The 20,176-nt window shown below is 36.7% G+C and overlaps 1 protein-coding gene across 1 annotated transcript in view; it reads right to left on the bottom strand.

The window, feature by feature from the left end:
• Positions 1 to 20,176, bottom strand: part of RNF43 (ring finger protein 43) — a 104,311-nt gene that overhangs the window by 42,015 nt on the left and 42,120 nt on the right. Inside the window, exon 4 of the mRNA XM_024234581.3 lies at positions 19,167 to 19,803. Within this exon, the coding sequence (XP_024090349.3) occupies positions 19,167 to 19,418 (252 nt within the window). The 5' untranslated portion in view covers positions 19,419 to 19,803. The remainder of the gene's footprint in view (positions 1 to 19,166; positions 19,804 to 20,176) is intronic.

Below are 20,176 nucleotides of genomic sequence, written 5' to 3'. Positions count from 1 at the left end.
ATACGGAAATGATAACAACTGTTGATAGAAGAAACGTTTGACTTGACAGTGGGCATGGATTTTCAAATCACCCAAAAATGAAAATGAGAGACAAAAAACAGAAGAACCACCATGTAGATTAAAATTCTTAAGGGGCAAGATAGTCAACACAACTGGGGAGAGATGAGCACGCAACCATTTAACAGGAAAAAAACTCAGATCCCACATGCTGAAACAGACAAGCCTTAGACAAGGCTGAAACAGAGGGAAAGAAGTCAGTCTGTGAGGAGGTCAGATTTAACTGTTTTCTACTAAGTACAATTAACTAAAATAATGAGTGGAAGGGGGACTTGAGGGGGAAAAAAACAGAGCGGGTACTGTCCTAAGGTTATCCATTTTACATGTAACCATGCTCTCAACAGGCAAAATTTCAAAGGCCAGATATTTAATTTGGCTTCAGGGTCTCCAAAGGGAGCTATTTTTAGAGTCTGGTCGGAGGTTTGCTTAGAGTTAGTAGCTTCCTCTAAAGGATTGAAAATAAGGATTTAGAATATTCTCTCTATGGAATATATACAATATGGAATATGTATATATGTATGGAATACATCTGTACAATATATAGACATAATCATTCTAACCTAAACATTTTTTTATCCTTTATATACACACACACACACTACCATAGTAGTTGCTTTTGTATAAAATCAAATATGATGCTAATTTCAAATAATTCTCTATCAGTGGTTGGTATGACATACACAATCTTCAACTTCAATTTCCTTCAGAACTTGTTGAGTTCCTTTGGTTCTGATGGAAAGATTCAGGGTTTTGATTTTCTAGCTTACTTTTATTTGATGACAGCTAAGCTTAGAAATAAAACAAAAAAAACTCCATGTGTGTAGGAATACAGAAATCAGGGTAGAGATTGAAAGAAAAAAAAACCACTGAAAACCTAGAGGAGGAAAAATAAATGTATGTGTACGAGCAAACTTTATTACAGGATAATAATTTAAAATGTGAAACAATTCATCAACTAGGATTATGAAGAATGTGCCATTTTTTATGAAACACAGCAACCCCACAAACTCAAAAGGAAAGACCAAAAACATGAAAAGAAAAGAGATAATTCGACCTAATTCTCAAATACAACTGCCAATTATGGAATAGAATATTCTGATTAGCACAGGTTGCTAATAATAAAAGTTTTTGGCCAGACATGGTGGCTCATGACTGTAATCCCAGCACTTTGGGAGGCTGAGGCGGGAGGACCACTTGAGGTCAGGAGTTCCAGACCAGCCAGGCCAACATGGTGAAACCCTGTCTCTACTAAAAAAATACAAAAATTAGCTGGGCATGGTGGCAGGCACCTGTAATCCCAGCTACTCAGGAGGCTGAGGCAGGAGAATCACTTGAATCTGGGAGGCGGAGGTTACAGTGAGCCAAGATTGCACCATTGCATTCCAGCCTGGGTGACAACAGTGAAACTCCGTCTCAAAAAAAAAAAAAGTTTGTGATGAGAAAAGAAAATAGCTTTTATATGAAGAATGCAAGTCCTTTTAATTATCAGGCCCAGACAGACATTAAAATGAGACCGCAGTCAAGTCCTACTCCCCGATTTAGGCTATGTTATTCATCTCTTGAAACTGCTTGCTATTGCCACAAATAGCTATAAATTAATCTAATAATGCCACACCAGACACTATAACCCATACCCTGTAGCTTAAAAATGTATAGCCAATTACTAATCAATGTTATTTCTGTAAACCAATGAGAATTTCTGACAAACAACTTTGTATCAGCCCACTCCCTATCCCTCTTTTTTGCTTTTAAAAATCCACTTGTAACTGCTGCTAATCAGAGTGTAAATTTAGGGCAACTTGAATCTAGGCTCTGGGGTTGCAATCCTTAAACTTGGCTCAAATAAGCTCTCCACTTATATTAATTTTGCCTCAGCTTCTTCCTTTTAGGTTGACAGTGATTTATTTACCTTTCTGAAGACCAGGAAGTCCTTAAAAATTCAATCTGTACTGTTGAAATCCTTTCTTCAATGTATTGGTGCACTCTCCTGCCTAAATACATCATGTTGAACAAAAGTTAGCCTTTACTTGGTGTCTACACTACAAGGATATCATTATGGTCATTTTTGGTATGAAATAATATAAGAGACTGGGCTAAACTTACAATCTCCCTGGGAAGTTCTTATTTGCTTTTTAGGTCCATTACATCTGCTGCTTTTTTGATGTATCTCTGGTTAATAAGCATAGTAGAGAAAAAATTCCAGTTAATTTATTATTTATTTAATGAAAAGTATCCTATAGAACTTTGGTTCTGGGGTAAGGTACAGAATAGGAAGTAAAAACTCAAGTGACCAGATATTAAATTAACCTTGCCACCAATATTGCCAAACTGGAACAACAGGGTATCTAAAGACAAAAACACATTTTCAGAAATTCCACCCATAGAAATGGAGTCTAGCAATCATTCATTCTTAGCACTGTATTGCTTAGTATCTCAAGACTTTGTCCAATAGCCTCAATAAATGTATAAAGATATCAAGAAGTAAAGGTCAAAAAAGGAACCGTGAACATCAAACAAGGCCGCTGGAAGTGACCCAAAACATCACATGCTGGGCTTTCCTTTTTAATGATAATAACAGTGATATTGAATGTTTATCCTTGCCTTTCTTTCAAAGAGCTTCTAATTCTTTGCAGACATCTCTTACTAATCTTTATTAGGCTTTGGGAAGAAAACAGTTTTCCCCAAGAAGTGCCTTCGGAGAAGAAGGAGGCTTCCCAAAGCCAATAAAAGGGAAAATGTTTGCCCTTCTCCAGGTCCTTGCCCCGCCCCACTGGTCTCCTAACTCCCACTGTGTTGTACTGGTGATTGAAATGAATTATAATACCATGCAAGTGTTGAAAGGATAATAATGGTAATTCAGTTTGTTTCCAAAAGAGTTATAAGCCGTGTGTGTTTAATCACAACAGGGAACAGGTAAGTAGAAAAGATGAGGAAACCCATAATTATCTTTATCCCATTATTTACTTATTTTGGGAAGAGACTTCAAATTGGTAAAGTTACAAAACACTGAACACAGATTTTTTTATACTGCAGACTGTTAGTCTCTGAGAAGGCTCAAAGGATGGTCTTTACCTGAAAATTTTTTCAGGGAGACAAATATTTGATAGATGCTATGACAAAAACTCTGCTTATTCTTACTTTGATCCAATTCTTCTCAGATAGGGAACTGAGAGTCTTAGAGACTTGCGGGATAATTTCCAAGCAGGCTATAGAATTGTATCTGCTGAGTTTCAGAAAACATGTTGGGACCAGCACAGTATAATGAACTGGGGAAAGTAGTCCTCTTCACAATCCTGAACTCCTTCCCTTCTGGTCCTTAGAAACATGGCTGCAAGCTACACACCAGAAGCTGAAGCGCCAGCATTCTGAGCAACTGTCCCAGAGTAGCAGCAATTTTTTTTTTTTTTTTTTTTTTTGAGACAAAGTCTCACTCTGTCACCCAGGCTGGAGTGCAGTGGTGCCATCTCAGCTCACTGCAACCTCCACCTCCCAGGTTCAAGTGATTCTCCTGCCTCAGCCTCCGGAGTAGCTGGGATTACAGTTGCGTACCACCACGCCTGGCTAATTTTTGTATTTTTAGTAGAGACTGGGTTTCACCATGCTGCTCAGACTGGTCTCGAACTCCTGACTTCACGATCCACCCGCCTCAGCCTCCCAAAGTACTAGGATTACAGGCGTGAGACACCGTACGCAGCCAATAGCAGCAATTTTTTAAAATACTCTAAAATTTCAAAAAGGGAAGATGTAAGAGTGATATATAATGTGGTTCCAGGATCCCTCTGACTCTGATAAGTCACAACTTAGAAAACAGCTGCTTTGTGTCAGTGATCACCTCATTGATCATGGAAGGAAGCTAATGGGGTTACCAATACGGAACAGGCACACATACAAAGGTCCAGGGCAGATAAGTGATTCACCGTACCACAAGTAACAGGTATTAAGTTCCCACCCCAGAACTCATACACTATTAGTCATTCTTTAAACCACTAAGGCTACCTGTACTACATTATGGTAATATTTAATCAGCACCCTTGACCCACAAAATTTTGAAGCTAGAGCCTTGTCCTTTTGGCTACATTAAAAATACAAACAGTCTTGCTTAGTTATGTTAAGCTGATGCCAAATTGAATGCAAATAGGTTAACTGAATCTAAACCAATAACCTTCACAACTTAGTAATATTTCTGATAGTAATTAGGTGAATAAGGAATAGCTCAAGTTTAATTACTATTAACAATAATACCTAACATTTGCCATTTTCAAAGACAACACTCATACATTATTTCATTTCAGGCAGTTAGGCCATTTATTACTATTATTCCCATTTTACTCAGGAAGCCACAAGCTCAAAGAGGTTCAGCAATTTTTCTTCATAAAGCTTCATAAAGCTAAGAAGGATCAGCACTGAGATTAAAATACAAGTCTACTGAGAGCACTTTTCACTGTAGGATGTTGCTCCTCATTTTAGAATACCTTTTATGCCTTATTATCATATTATATCATTATATATGAATCCTGTGCAAAGAGCACCATTTGGTGGGCATATTATCTTAATTATTTGATTGGTGATAGAAATTATGTTCTTAGGCCAGAAGGCATCCAGTTATACATAGGTTAGAAGATAATGAAGTAACTCTGCCCTGAGGGAACCCAAGAAACACTCTGATATTCAAAAGGAAAGAAGTTCTCATCTAGGGTGTCAGATTGCCTACAAAACAACTGCCTAATCACAGAGCATTCAACTGGTGACCATAGGGTAACCTACATTTCTGGGAAAAGGAAAAAGCAACAGGCAGAAATGGTAGTTTCTCACCTTAGGAACTTTGCATGGTGGTCTGACTTCAGAGATATGTTCCTGATCTATTTTGGGGAGAACATACTTTCTTTCATGCTCACTAGATGCAGCACTGGACAGGTAATTTTCAAATAATAATTACCAAATGATTCATGCTTATTAATAGATCCTCATGAAAGTCTTGAAAACCAGGTAAACCAGAAAGTTACTTCTCCTCCATTTGATAAATTAAATAATCGTTGAATGTCATGCCAAAGACTATTTTACAAGTCATCTGGAGAACTAGTGGTACTAGTCCTCCTGATGTTGGGACATCGAAGTGTTTGGGTATGTACCCACTGTTTGGGTGCCAAGCCCTTGTTTCTGTGTAGAGTTTAGCTACAAGAGAAAATCAGATCTTCTGGCAGCACTTACAAGGCAGGTGCAGTCATAAAGAACTTGACTTTTGATTCCATTGTCTCTGCCAGGACAGGTGGTATGGTAGAAGTATGGAATCTTGCCAGACAGGCTCTAACTCAAACCTCCCTTTAGAAAACAAAACAATAAAAATGGAAACAAAATGCCAAATCCTATTCCATACCCTGAAGATTGACATTGCTTGAAAAAGTAGGGCATTTTATATAATACATTCATTTGTTTTAAGCCTACATCAACTCAGGAGAAATAAGTATGAAAATGAAAGGTCAGTTGCAGGCTGGGCTCTTTCCTTATAAATTCAATTCCCTATTCCCCTGTATAAGCTAAAGGGACACTTTCATTTCAGTGAATTTTATCCATATATTCCTAGTGTAAAAAAAAAAAAAACCTATAATCTAATACCTGCATAGGAGTAATACAGGCAAGTAAGCACTGCTGAGTAGAATAAAAACCTTTGGCAAATCCTACTTACTTCCCAGATCCTACCTTACCTTCCTAATACAAACTAGCATATCTCAAATTTTTGAGAATGGTCAGTTGATGATTCCATGAAAGAGACGGTCCTTCTCTAAAAAACTACAGCATGTTTGTTCAGAACCAAGTAAAAACAAAAGGATTGTTTCTAGTGGCAAAGATAGACAATTGATTATGTTTACCAGGTTTGTTTCCAGGGCAAATCTTTGTGATTAATGATGTGTCTCCTGACCACAAGGACACCACGAGAAGGCTCAGAGGAAGAGTGCTCAAAGGATCCCTGTGAGGGCACTGTTAGCTGTCACCATTGGAAATACTGAGCATTTCTGGTGTTCCTGGAATCTATTTCCAACCATTACTCTGTGGTTGTGATGAAGGGATAGGAAGAGATTGGAAATCTTCTAGAGCAAATGCTCTCTTCAGTTTATAACCACAGAACCAAGATAAAATAACAAGAATGTACTTTGCCCAAGGCATAATTCTGCCTAAATTTGCCCTATCCATCATTTTTTCCCCCTAATTCTTGTTTATGTTGTTGTTAATCTGCTCAAGGAAGGAAAGCTAGATAATCTACAAATAGGTTCCGGAAAGGCTTGGAAAATTTGTGGATTCAGAGAAGGATATTTAAGAGGGAGCCAAAATCTCTGAGAACAATGCCCTATAAATGCCCCAAAGTGTAAGAACCAAAATATTAAATGAATCATTGTTATTACCCAGAAGATAATTTCTTAAAGTTATAGTCTTAATTTTCTTCAAATGATAAATTGTCTATTCAGGTCCCAGAGATGAGGCTGTGACGCTAATACTTAACGTGGTGGTTGTGTCTCTTTATGCCTGACTCAATCAGTTGAAATCCAAAAGTAAGTTCTTCCTTGATTTACCTGCCAAGACTTGAGTTCAGGCCCTCAGGGTGCTGAGGTTTTCCTTTGTGGGAGAAAATGACATCATCAACACCTCAGCAACAGTAGGGGAATGCAGGGAATGTGGCTCCCAACATTTGGTGATATCATCAACTGTCCTGGGAGAAACCCCAAACTCCCAAGAGTCAAACATTGGTTTAAAAAAGGAGTTTTTTTGGGGTGGGGGGGTAGGTTGTTGTTTCGAGTTTATTAATAGTGTTTGATGTTTCCAAACACCAGTTTTAAAAGGGAAGATAGGTTAGGGGGACCTCTTCCAGTAAGTGTGTACCTCAAGAACCAAACATACATGAATTAAGTCCAGATAAGGCAATTCAACTCATTTGTATCTTACTGGGGCACATCCAACCAAGGAAGAATAGAGACTTAGTTATATTAGGCTCTCTCCCAGCTCTGAGATGAGTATATTCTTTGGGGGACTTGCTAATGTTGCAAGTTTGCATTCAAAATAAATTCTAGGCACTCACATAATCCCCTAGTCTCCTCCAAACTTTCTTTGATGTCCAACAACTAAGGACAAGGATCTTTGATTATAAAACAATTTCTTTGGTTGGAAGAAAATTCTTTGCAGGGCGTGAACAGCAGGAGAAAGAAAAGGTTTTTCTGAAGTGCAAACTAGTTGGAAACCCCCTGGGGAAAGAATCTGATTCCCAGTCTTTGAGAGGAACAGGCCTGCCTGTACAAGCTGCCTCTGCTGAAGGCCTCTAAGAAGGCGCTTTTGTGTCTACTGTATGGCCCTCAGCAACAGCACGGCGGCCCTTCTCTTTTTTTTTGCCAGCGGAAGTTTTCCAACTCTGGGAATACACAATGCAGAAAGTCACGGTTTAATAACAAGGCATAGTTACTAATCAGATGGCCCATTTCCACTCCTCCCAGTTGCCTCCAGATGTTTACATACTAGAGCTCTATCCCCCTCGCCCCATGGGTGAACACCCACCAGCTGCTCTGAAATCTTATTTTTAGTATAAGTATTCAGCTTCTCTCTAATAATTCACTTCACAGAGTACTTAGGATCAGAAGCATCCTACTCCTTTTACTTTCATGGCCCAGACTGGTTCTAGGTTGTCTCTGGCTCTTTCAGGTTTTTCCAAAGGTTAGATTCACTTAGGTGCAGGTTAGTGATTGAAGTCAGTGTGTTCTGATCATTGGGACAACCTTGACGAAGCATTTACAATAAGGGTCCTCAATCTACTACAGATATTTTAAAATATGAAACTCCAGAGAAAGGCTCCTTTTTTGAGTGTGTTAACTGGAATGTAAAGACAATACAGGACCAGAAGACTGGGAATACAACTGAGTCTCATGCTTAGTTCTGCTACCTATTTATTGTAAGACATTAATTTAGTCAGATTTTTTTCTATCACCTACCAAACAAATTTTGTCTTTGATGTCCAACAACTAAGGACAAAGAAAAAGAACTAAATAGGCAAGATACATGTCCGTTTAATATATGAAATCTATTTCTAGAATAAACATAAACTCTAAAAAGTTTAGAACTGGAAAGGATTTTAAAGATTATTTAGTTCTCCCCCAACCCTGCACCAACAGATGAAAGATTAAGTGACTTGCTTTTACTTAAAATGACCATAAGGTGCCTATGGACTTTTCATATACCCCAAGGGGGCAACTTAGTAATCCCAAATACTCACCAATGATAATTTTTAAATGTTTAATGTATGTCATAGAGTTTACTAACTTTAAAGTAAAATAACCTAATGTCATAGTGGATCGGTACATTCTTCTTAAATGGTTCTCTATATGCCTCATATTATACTAAAATCAACACATTTTAGAGAACAGGAATAACACATATTTATGACTAAAGTCAATAATAAGAAAATGGTACTAGAAACAATTTTTGCTAAATAGACATGATATTCAAATACTCTTCACCTTCTACATAAAAGTGAATTCATTTATTTATTTCTTCCCTTATGGAATGCAGTTTGCGAAGAATTAAAATCAAACTAGTTGAGATAAATTCGAACAAAACTTCCAACATGTTGAATTCTGTTTAAAGCTAAATTTACTGTTTTAACTAAAATTTAACAGGGACTGATTGGCACATTTTAGAAAGTCAGTTTGCAATCTGAAAAAAAAAGCCAAGGTATCTAGTCATTCTAGACTCCTAAAGAAAATGCTAAAGATGAGTATTATACACACATGAATATAACAACCTGTAATTAACTGATAACAGTAAAAAGTTAGAAGGTATGACTGGGTTGTAGTACTTCTTTTTTTTTTTTTTTTTGAGACAGAGTCTTGCTCTGTCGCCCAGGCTGGAGTGCAGTGGCACCATCTTGGCTCACTGCAAGCTCCGCCTCCTGGGTTCACGCCATTCTCCTGCCTCAGCCTCCTGAGTAGCTGGGACTACAGGCACACGCTGCCACGCCCGGCCAATTTTTTGTATTTTTAGTAGAGATGGGGTTTCACCATGTTAGCCAGGATGGTCTCGAACTCCTGACCTCATGATCCACCTGCCTCGGCCTCCCAAAGTGCTGGGATTACAGGCGTGAGCCACCGCACCCGGCCTGTAGTACTTCTTTCTCTAACTTTAAGCTACTTGAAGTTGCCTGGATTAAAATTTAATATTTTTTCATTTGTTTTTTCTTTAATCATAGGGAATCTGAGACAGAATTACCACAGTCATTTGAATGACTCTTGAAAAAATGAAAATCAGCACTCTAGGCCAGGAACAGTAGCTCATGCCTGCAATCCCAGAGCTTTGGGAGGCAGAAGTGGGAGGATGGCTTGAGCCCAGGAGTTCAAGGTTATAGTAAGCTCTGATGGTGCCACTGCACTCCAGCCTAGGTGACAGAGAGAGGTGACAGAGAGAGAGACCCTGTCTCTAATGATCGAAAGAGAGAAAGAAAGAAAGAAAAAGAAAGAAAGAAAGAAAGAAAGAAAGAAAGAAAGAAAGAAAGAAAGAAAGAAAGAAAATAAATAAATCAGAACTCTAATGCATTTATGCCTACACCTACATCTGGCATTCAATACATAATGCCTCCTGCTGTTTAAGTTGATTCTCCTCAGTTGGACAAGGCTAAGGTGTTGTTCTTTGAATTACTATAGTATCTGTCACAGAATTTGGTACAAATAGGAAAACCACATTGTAAGGCATCTAGAGAATCCAGTGCACCTTCCAGTCTTGGTAGGATTCTCAGCCCAGACTTTATAAAGAGGTGATATTGCTCTGAGAAGATCCAGGACTACAGACCACCTGATGTGCAGTAATTCTGTGGCAGAATAAACGACACATGCACCACGTAAAGTTTTGCTAAACTGTGGTGAGGTATTTTTGGTCTGTTCACTTATTTTAAAGTATGTCTTGTAGTTGACTAAGGATCAAAGAGGAAAGAGACCCTGCGGCAGTCTATATCTTCTTAATGGAATGTTCAGGGGGAAATCTCTGCTGATATGTGCTTTTTAATTTCCCTGCAGTGACCCCAAAAGGTTTATAATAAATAAATAAACTATGCTAAAAATATTGGCCAGTAAGATATAGCAGCAGATTGGAATTCTTTGATAAGCACTAATCTGAGTTCAATTCTTCATATATAAAATGAGAAGACTGGACTGATAGTTTTTTTTAGCTTGAAATTTGATGATTGTATTTCACAAATGGAATATTCTGCCACTTTTCCCTCCCCTCCATCAAAACTGTATTTTACTCTAAGAATGGAAAATGGAATAGGACTTAATTCCAATATAGGGCCAATACAGTCCTTCAAAAGTTAAAGAAACTTGACCACAAGAATTTTAAAGTCAGATCATCAATATAATTCCAGGTAGAAGATATTAAAATGACGGAACACAAAGCCTAGATCATATAAAAGATGTTTTTTGTTGTTTTAAAGTAGATCATACAAAAGACTGTAGAAAATGGTTTGGTGGGAAAAAAAATGAATGGAAATCTATACTTTTTTTTTTTTTTTTTTAGAAAATAGCAAAATAAGTAGACTTAAAACATAAGGCCTTTAGTCTCATCCGAATTATTCTACAGAAGTAAAATACCAACAGTGTTACTCAAATGTCATACATTTATATATGTATAACAATACCTTTTTGATATACTAGCATGCACAAAAGTGATAGGTACAGAATAATTTAATGTGCTATTTAAAATTACAGTTGTATTATAGTCAATTTCCATCATGACAGGGTATTCTAGATTTAAAGCAACAACAACAAACAGGAGTCTTGAAGATAGTTATGCTGCCTCTGCTTTAGATTCAGAGACCAGAATTTTTTTTTTTTTTTTTGAGACAGGGTCTCATTCTGTCACCCAGGCAGGAGTACAGTGGCACAATCTTGGCTCACTACAACCTCTGCCTCCCAGATTCAAGCAATTCTCCTGCCTCAGCCTCCCGAGTAGCTGGGACTACAGGTGTGCACTACCACACCCAGCTAATTTTTTAATTTTTTGGTAGAGACAGGGTTTTACCATGTTGGCCAGGCTGGTCTCCAACTCCTGACTTCAAGTGATCTGCCTGCCCTAGCCCCGCAAAGTGCTGGGATTAGAGGCGCGAGCCACCGCACCCAGCCTAGAGACAAGAATTTCTAAATATTGTAGTCTAACTTCTTATCTTGAGGAATAATGCGCCAGGCCTTTGTGCTTACAATTTTTAAAAAACCTTAGTTTTTAAATCATTTTGGTTGCTCTGGTGTTTCCAAATTTGTAAATTAAACACAGATTCCAATATATTAAAAAGTATAGAACAAAATAAAATTTATCCATGAACTGTAAAGTTTAGAACCCAGATAAAAAGAGTATGTAAAGTAGCTTATCTGTTATTCAAAACAAGCAAGCAACAACAAATCTTGGCTTTAAAAAATATATAAAGTTTTCCATTAGAGCAAATAGAAATTTAAGGGCCTAAAGAACCCTGCCCTAGGGAAAGCAATGGAGCTTAAAGACTGGAAACTAAAGACATGGGAAGAAAACAAAGTCAAAGTTTGTTCTATACCCTCAGTTTTCTGAATGTAGTAACTAAGTAGACACATAAAGCCACAATGGTTCTACTAATCTCAAAACATATGAGTAAAATATCCGTTATTCTTAAGGGCCTTTCAGCGGAACCACCATGCTGAAGGGATTGTAAACATTTCTTGAATTGATGCAGTTTCACTTCATATTTGGAGAGCAGAATTCATTTACTACACATAAGAAGATCTTTGTCAGACACCAATTTTTACTTCTGGAGTTCCTTCACCTAAGGTCAGGCCACTTTCTTATAACTGCATCACAATATTGTTGTCTGTCTGACTTTAAGTAATACATACAAGTACTTTTCAAATTAAGTAAACTGAAGGTAAATTTGTTTTGAGAATTTGGTTTAATTTCTTGAAATAAATGGGATTATGTTAGGATAGTTGCTTTTCATCTGGAGTCCTTAGATCTCTAGATATGTCTTAGAGACTCAACTTACTGAGATTTTATGCAAAATTGTGTATGTTAAGTATTTGTGTATATTTTGTGCCTATGGTCAATAACGATGATCACATTCTCAAAGGGGCCTGTGGCACACACAAACAAGATTAAAAACTATGCTTTAGGGTATCTAAAAACCAGAATTGGTAATCACAAATTTAAGTACTAAGAAGGTAAGGTCCTTTGGATGCACGCTAATATCCTAAAATCAAAGGTTTAAAATCAGGACCTGAATAAATCATTCTTGGAAAACCAGAATATCCTAAACAGCAAGGTTTAAGCTATCAAACTAAAGAAAAAATTTAAAAATCCTGTGTAAAGGAGCACCTTAAACATACTGATTACAGCCATATTTATGATTTTGAAATAACAACACACTAGGCTGTTGGTAAGTCAGAAGAGTAAAGGAACATAGCCTGCTATATCAAACCACACACACTCAAAATAATCCACCTTATAACATACTTTAAAAATGTGATAAGCATGTTTTATTCTAGAGTGATCTCCCAGCCATCAGAGTTACTCAGTACCACAATATTCCTTACATTCATTAATAAATATTTACTGAGTACCCACCATGCCCAAGGAGTAAGTATACTTAGGCGCCATTCTCAGGGATACAGCTTTGAACAAAGGAGACAAAAATCCTTGCTTTCACAGAACTCATATTCCACTGTGGGGAGATAGATAACTACAAAACTAAAACATTATAGCATGCCACCTCAATAATTCTGTAAAGAAAAATAAAGCAGGAAAGGAGAATATCAGTCCTCGGGGAAATAGGAAAAGACCTTTAGGATTTCCACTCAGTAGAACTGACCCTTGAGAAATCCACATCTTCAGATTCCTTAAAAATTGATTACTCTCCTATCTCCTGCAAACCAGACTGGCTCAGTCTCTGTGCAACTTTGTTCTTAGATGATTTACTTTCTTTCTCTTTCCCAGTATATTTCCTTTTCTGTAAAATGGAGTTAATATCATCTGTTCTTACCTGGCTCCAGGTATTGTGAATCATTTTAAGCTTCTTGGAAGAAAATTTCTACATAAAGTTAATGGAATATCATTCTCACAGTCTTCTCTAACAATATCCTGCTACCAATTCTGGTTCCTAACAAGATATTACTCATTTATAACATTTTTAAAAATCTACTGTAATTAGCAATTTGAAAGGGATAAAAGGGAAAAAAACGTTTAAAAATCCAATAAACTCTTTCCAATGAACAAAATGTAAAGGCTTTTTAATAAAACAAAAACAAAAAGCAAAACCATGATCTCCAGGAATACCTTGTTTCTTAGATGGTCTTACTATGTTGCCCAGGCTGGTCTCGAACTCCTGGGCTCAAGTGATCCTCCCACCTTAGCCTCTCACGGTGCTGGGATTACAGGCATGAGCCACCACACCTGGCCCAGGAATACCTTTAATACTGCAGACAACATGGCAAAACCTTGTCTCTACAAAAAATTAAAAAATTAAAAAATTAGCTGGGCATGGTGCCCCGTGCTTGTGGTCCCAGCTACTTGGGGGAGCTGAGGTGGGCAGATCGCTTGAGCCTAGAAGGTTGAGGCTGCAGTGAGCCGTGTCTGCGCCACTGCACTCCACCCTGGAAGACAGAACAAGACCCTATCTCAAAATACAAAGAAACAAAAAAAGTAAAGCAAATTATGGCTAGTTTTGGGATAATTACAACACACATACATATATACATACACACTTTACTATAATACAAAACCCAAGGAAGTACCTACGCCCCCCACCCCGCCACCCCCACCCCCCCCACCAACCAAGAGTCTGCCAAATGAACACTAAATAGCCTGATGGGAGCAATAGCCAGGGACATACTTCATTCATTACCTCCTATTAACCAGATATGTACGAAGCTGCACTTACAAATTTTTGTTGGATACAAATTTTTGTTGAAGTACAGAACTGTTATATATATAAATCTGTTTGATGATAACTTATAAAAGAGTTATCTTCTTAACTTGAAAAATTATCATAAAAATATTCTGCAGCTTCCTTCTCTTCTCTGGGTGCCAGGCTTCTAACAACAAGGCCAAGTCTAGAATAGAAGACTCTAAAAGCCATGTCAGGAAGGCTCTGAGCTGGGATCATAGGAGGCAAGCACCTAAGAATGTTTGTGCGCACAAAGGAACTGTGTCTGATGGTGTACTCCTGACTACATTCCAAAGTCAATTATTAATTAATTGGATTTTCTGCACCTTCATTTACATAAATAACAGAGTTGATCATACTTTGAATATCTACTCTGTACTTCTTTTAAAAGCTGGCATCAAAACAAAATCACAAAATTTCTATTTTAAAATTTCTTCATAGAAGGAACTCTACCTTGAGCAATGCCAGTTAAATGCATGCTATTTCAGTGTTTATTATTTCAGGTTCCTATATTAGATAACTCAACCTAGACTTTTAAAATAAAGAGAAAGGTGGTGAAATATGTTACATTATAAGGGAGATACTGAGTAAACAGACATTGTGATTTACTAATATCTTTGCAAATGAAACACAAAATGAGAGAAATAGAAGAAATATAGAGATTATTAGAAGGTAGCAAGATATGATGCATTCTGGATCAATCTCAGATAATGGTACTCATCACTTTCATTCCTTTCTACTCTGGAAATAAATTTTTTATACAAAGCCTATACTGATATTCTCTTCATCTGTGGCATTCTTACATTACAGAATTTTAGAGCTGGAAAAGCATGGACTCTGCAGTTCAAGTTCCAGCAACACCACTTACTAGATAATAATAGTTAATACTTCGACAGATATTAACTTTTTAATCCTCAGTTTCCCTATCTGTAAAATGTAAAAAATAAAGGTACTGAATTTCTTCTCTCATAAAGTTATTATGAGAATTCAATGTCCTAATACATGTAAAGTGCATGTAAATAGGACAAGTTTGGCAATATTGTATTTTAATTCCTCAACTTCACAGCCTGGGAATCTGAAGCCTAGAAAGGTAGAAACTATTCTGTCCCAAATCACACAACTATTAATATTTAGTGTCAGCATATTCCTCTGTGTGTAGAACTAAAAGTCAAGCCCCCCGAGTCACAGTTTAGACACTTTGTCAACTATAGTTTGCAATATAGGACTGTCTCTCTAGCTTTGGCCAAAAACTTAAAATTTCAGGCCCTGCCTACAAATAATGTAAAAATGCAAAGATGGGATAACTATGTGTTGACTAACAGATAAAATTAAGAGGCAAGCAGAGACATTGTGCAAAGGGGAATTTCTCCAGAAGGTGCTCACTGCTACTGGCCAAGTGCTAAACTACTGCTGCTCCCATTGTAGGTCTGAAGCCTCAGGGGAATACATTTTAATCTTGATCATAACTTTATCCTGGAGTCTAAGAAAATCCAGGATAACCAGCTGAGCAGGAAGAGTGTGATAGAGAATTGGTGACCTCTCTCGTGCTACACTAAGATCCTCTTACTCTTTTGCTCTGAGAAGAAAGATTAATTTTGAGTTGTCCCTTGAAATAATATTTATAAATAATAAACAAGATTGAGAAATAAAATATGACTGTAATCATTTTTAGAAGTGGTAGCAATAATATTGCTTGAAATAAAAAAAACAAACATTGGTAAGAGGTAACCAAACCAGAAAACTGGAAATTAGACAATGAATCAGCTCCAACACTTTTCCTTCTACAATGGTATAAACCAGGAGAGAAAGAATATATTCCAATGCGAATAAAAACAGTAAGAAGTAATCACTATCATTTAGTCCTTTTTATCAGTCACCGCCAGGTAATTAGGAGATCTGAAAAGTTTCCTTGACCTGGATTTTTGATGGCTATTAAAATACCAATCCAGAATAGCAGTGGAAGGTGATCCTAAATATACAAATTCAGTGGAAAACAAAAGAAAAATAAAAGAGTGGAAGGAAATCAGAGAAGAGGAAGAGACAAATATTTTGGCAAATATAGGGGAAACCTAAGAATTAGATACTTTAAAGACAATGACAAACCTACAAAAAGAGTTGGAATGATACAGTAATATAAAGAAGCAACTCTTGGGGAAAATAATAAAATTTGGACAGGACTAAAATGAGATGTTCTGAAATGGAAAAGAGAGGACTTGAGAAATAGAAGGGCAAAGGCAACACTACTTCCTCTTCTATTTTGACTTTCTTCTAGCGCTTTTAGAAGAATATTACAATTTATAATTTTGAACATACCTTGTAAAATGGATCATTACTATTGGCAAGGAGAAACCCAAGCACAAAGACTGAGAGATAAGAATCAGAATTAAAATCATCAAAACTTGACTTATACATACAGCCCTTATACATACAGCCATCAGATAAAGTTGAGACAAAATTCTTTTAGAGGCAATTCTATGGTCTATTTTACTATTCAACAAATTGGGGGCACATTGTCAAGGGGGGATCTCCTTTTGTCTAAGAAAAAATTAAAATCACAATACAAATGAAAATTCAGTTAGTTTGGTCCTTATGAAATTGTCTATACACTGAATTAATTGAGCAAAATGTAAAGAAATGTCTGATTTTCAAAAATTATCTCAGAATTCCAGAAATAACAACATTTTTTTTAAAATCACTGTTCTCATAACTGTACATTTTTTGGTACATAGCATCCTCAAGTTTAAAAAGATTTGACTGCAATCTTTGGAGACAACTAATCTTAACAGGCAACTACAACAATCCGTAGGTAGCAGGATTCACAAAATTATCCAGAATTCCTCAAAACCAAAGAGAAGACTACTTTTAGATTTGTGACACCACGGTACAGCTCTCCATTGAGAAAGCTAAAGTGCAGCAAAGCACATCTCTAGAAGATATAAACAGAACTTCAGTTAAATGGAAGGCTTGGCTAACCATAGTTGAGTAAACCTGAGTTGCAGTGTAATCTGATAAGGAACAAACAGCATGGATTCCAGAAGTGTAAAACCGTGTGTCCCTAACACACTAGAGTTCTTTGAAAGAATTAATCAAAGAATGGATAAAGAAAACCATATATATAATTCAGAAGCTTGTTTTTTAAAAATAAAGTTTCTCACAAGAGGCTGTTGAAAAACTTTAATAACTGTTGTAGATTAAAAATTGATTAACAGACAATAAACCGAAACCAGTATGGAAAGTATCCAGAAATTAATACTAAGCTAGTGAAAAAACTTATTTAAAGAACTAAATGAAGCATATGTGGACAGAAAGGTGAAGACTAAAAATTGCCAATGACATAAAACTATCCACTGTAAAGCCTGAAAGTCTTTGCTAAGTTATGATGAAATTCCCTCTTCACAAAGTAAAAGCAATACTTAATGTATAATGATAGGATCAAAGTTAATAGTTTAAAAAACAAAATAGATTGGTAAGATTTGCCAGAGTGAGAAAAAGGATAGAACAAGAGAAGATATGATAAAGATTGATAAAATAATGAATGGCAAAGAGAATGCCAACTGGTGCTGTTTGTTTACTTTTTCCTTTAGGAAAACACAAACTTTATGTAGAGCTTTATGATAATAAGACTAAAACTTAAAAGAATACATTATTTTATGGAACACATAATTAGCCCACTGAACATGCTATCACAGGATATCAGTAAGGCATGTATGGCTCTCAAAAACTTCGGTGATATCAAAATATGACTAGTAAAATTACTTATGGTAAAAACTAAAATGGAGCACACAATTCATGCTTCAGGGCATTAACTAGGCAAGGCCAGGAAGGAAGTTTCCTTTCCAATTGCCATAGTATTCAAGATGATTGATGAGTTCAGCTTTTAAGTATTCCTAATTCCATTTTAGAATCCAAATTATCTTATTCAAAAAAATCTTATGCCATTTTTCCAGATATACTCTTCTTTCCTATTTTTCCAAATAGCAAAGCCTTCCATTTTCACCTAATTCTTCTTCCACTTCATTTATCCCAGCTTCAAAATATTGCCTAAGAAGTGATAATGAATAACCACTAAACCATATATTAAAGAACACATGTTTGGGAATAAGTTCTATAATCTGTTAAATTTTCCTATCTTCTTTAAGTAGACAAAAATTAAAATTCATACAATAAATTGGTTCTGTTCATAGTCTGTTCATATCACAAAATTAAAATTTGAGTTTGGATGCTAAGATGGATCACACTTAAGAATATTTTAACCTGTGTCCAGTAGCTACAGCAAGAAGTGTTCTTTTACATGATAAATTTCAATCAATAAGCAACATCATTTTATGGAGTAAGACAATGGAATGCCCATTAAAAAGGTATAGCCCTCTAGGCTCTGTCTTTACTATGGGGAATGAGCAATTGGTCTATGAAATGCTATGCCCCCAGTCATTCCATAAATTCACCACATAAAGAATAGGCCATGTATGAATGAGTTACAGGCAAAATTCACAGCCTGAAAGCCTAAGAAACTGTGTCTGAAAAACTTGGCGGATCAGTAAAAAACATGTTAAATTTAAATTCCTGAAAATGAAAAAACTATGTGTGGACAAGGCCAAAGTGATCAGGAGGCAGGTTTACACCTTGTGTCCATTTTGTTACCCAGTCCTCTCCATTTTGGGCTTAGCAATAGGGTGCCACACGTGGTGTAAGGCCAGGCATAGCATTCAAGCTTGACTGAATTTTAAAAGTGACACAGTAATCAAATATGCTCCAAGGGCATTCCAGAATTTCAGGTGCTGCTGACCATTAAAATCAACCTTCTTAGTGCTTACTTCAATTTAAACAGGATGTAAAGTACAATCCTCACATCAATTAAATATAAGCTCATATATTTCATCTATCAAAAATTAGTGCCCAGAATATATCACTTGAAAAAAAGGTATTATTATGTGTATCTAAGTAGTTATGCAACACCAGTTTAAAATAAGCAGATAATCTTCTAAAATATAGGATTTATGTATTTCCTCCAGAGTATAAAATAATAATTTGCTTTAGAATGCCAATAAGGCAGTATCTACTCTTTCTATGAAATAGAAAGCTAAGCAGTAGAAGCCCGTGTATGGTATTTCATTTGGGAGACAAAAGAAGAAAGGCATATTTCAAACAGATGGAAAGTGAAATATAATAAAGTTATACTTGCCTGCATTAATTTTCCTTCTGCTGGAGTTATTTCAGCAACACCAGCAAACACACCTTCCAAAGTGAGATTCAGTTTTCCTGTGGGGTCCATTTTCAAGGGGATCACTCTGATAATAGCTTTCTGTTCTGCTGATCTTTCAGACTCCACCGCTGCTGCCAGTACCAGTCCTGTGTGTCCAAAGCCTGCCTGCAGGGTAGCCATCAGCAGCCAGGGCCAGAGGGCAGCCAGCTGCAGCTGGTGGCCACCACTCATGCTACCAGCTGCAGCAATGCACTTCAACCATACATACTGCTTCCACTAGCTAATACCAAATGCAGGTTCTCAGATCCAGACAAATGGAGGAAAAGAACATTTATACTTCAGTTTCAGAAAGCCAAGTCGTAGTTTTGGCCCTTCCTTTCTTTAAAGTTTATTCCCAAAAACAGGTAGCATTCCTGATTGGGCAGAGAAGAGGATATTTTCAGCCCACATCTGCTGCAGGTATGTCATTTTCTCCCATCTTCACTGTGACTAGTAAAGATCTCACCACTTCTCTTTGGAGTTTCCAACTTTGCTTGTGATTGAATGTCACTTCGTGAATTTGTATTATGTCAGATCACTTGGCACTGCTCTTCCATATGCATCAAGTTGCCAGGCACTAAACCCAATGTTCATGAATAAAACAAGGCAAAGTAAACAGCTAAGGCCATGCATCAAAGGTGAGCGTGAAGAACTCCAGCTCAGAAAAGGAAGGGATGGCCCTTTTTAAGCCATAATATGTGTCAATGGTAAATGACTAAATACCACAAGGAGATTTTTTTTTTTTTAATGGAGAAGAAGAGGGAACAATAATAAAAATTTCAGGCCACACGTTGATGTCCAAAGATGCTACAACATGTATTTAGAAAAGTTTCCACATTAAACTGTATTTCAGTGTGGCCAGGTTTCTAGGCCCACTGCATTTACATACTTTTCATGAACTTAGACATACTATAATTTTTTGTGTTTTACCAAAATTTGCCTACAAATTA

Source organism: Pongo abelii, chromosome 19 (assembly GCF_028885655.2).
Source record: "Pongo abelii isolate AG06213 chromosome 19, NHGRI_mPonAbe1-v2.0_pri, whole genome shotgun sequence".
NCBI classification, from domain to species: domain Eukaryota; kingdom Metazoa; phylum Chordata; class Mammalia; order Primates; family Hominidae; genus Pongo; species Pongo abelii.
Note: the sequence above shows the minus strand (reverse complement) of the source record. Positions and strands in the feature narration are given on the sequence as shown.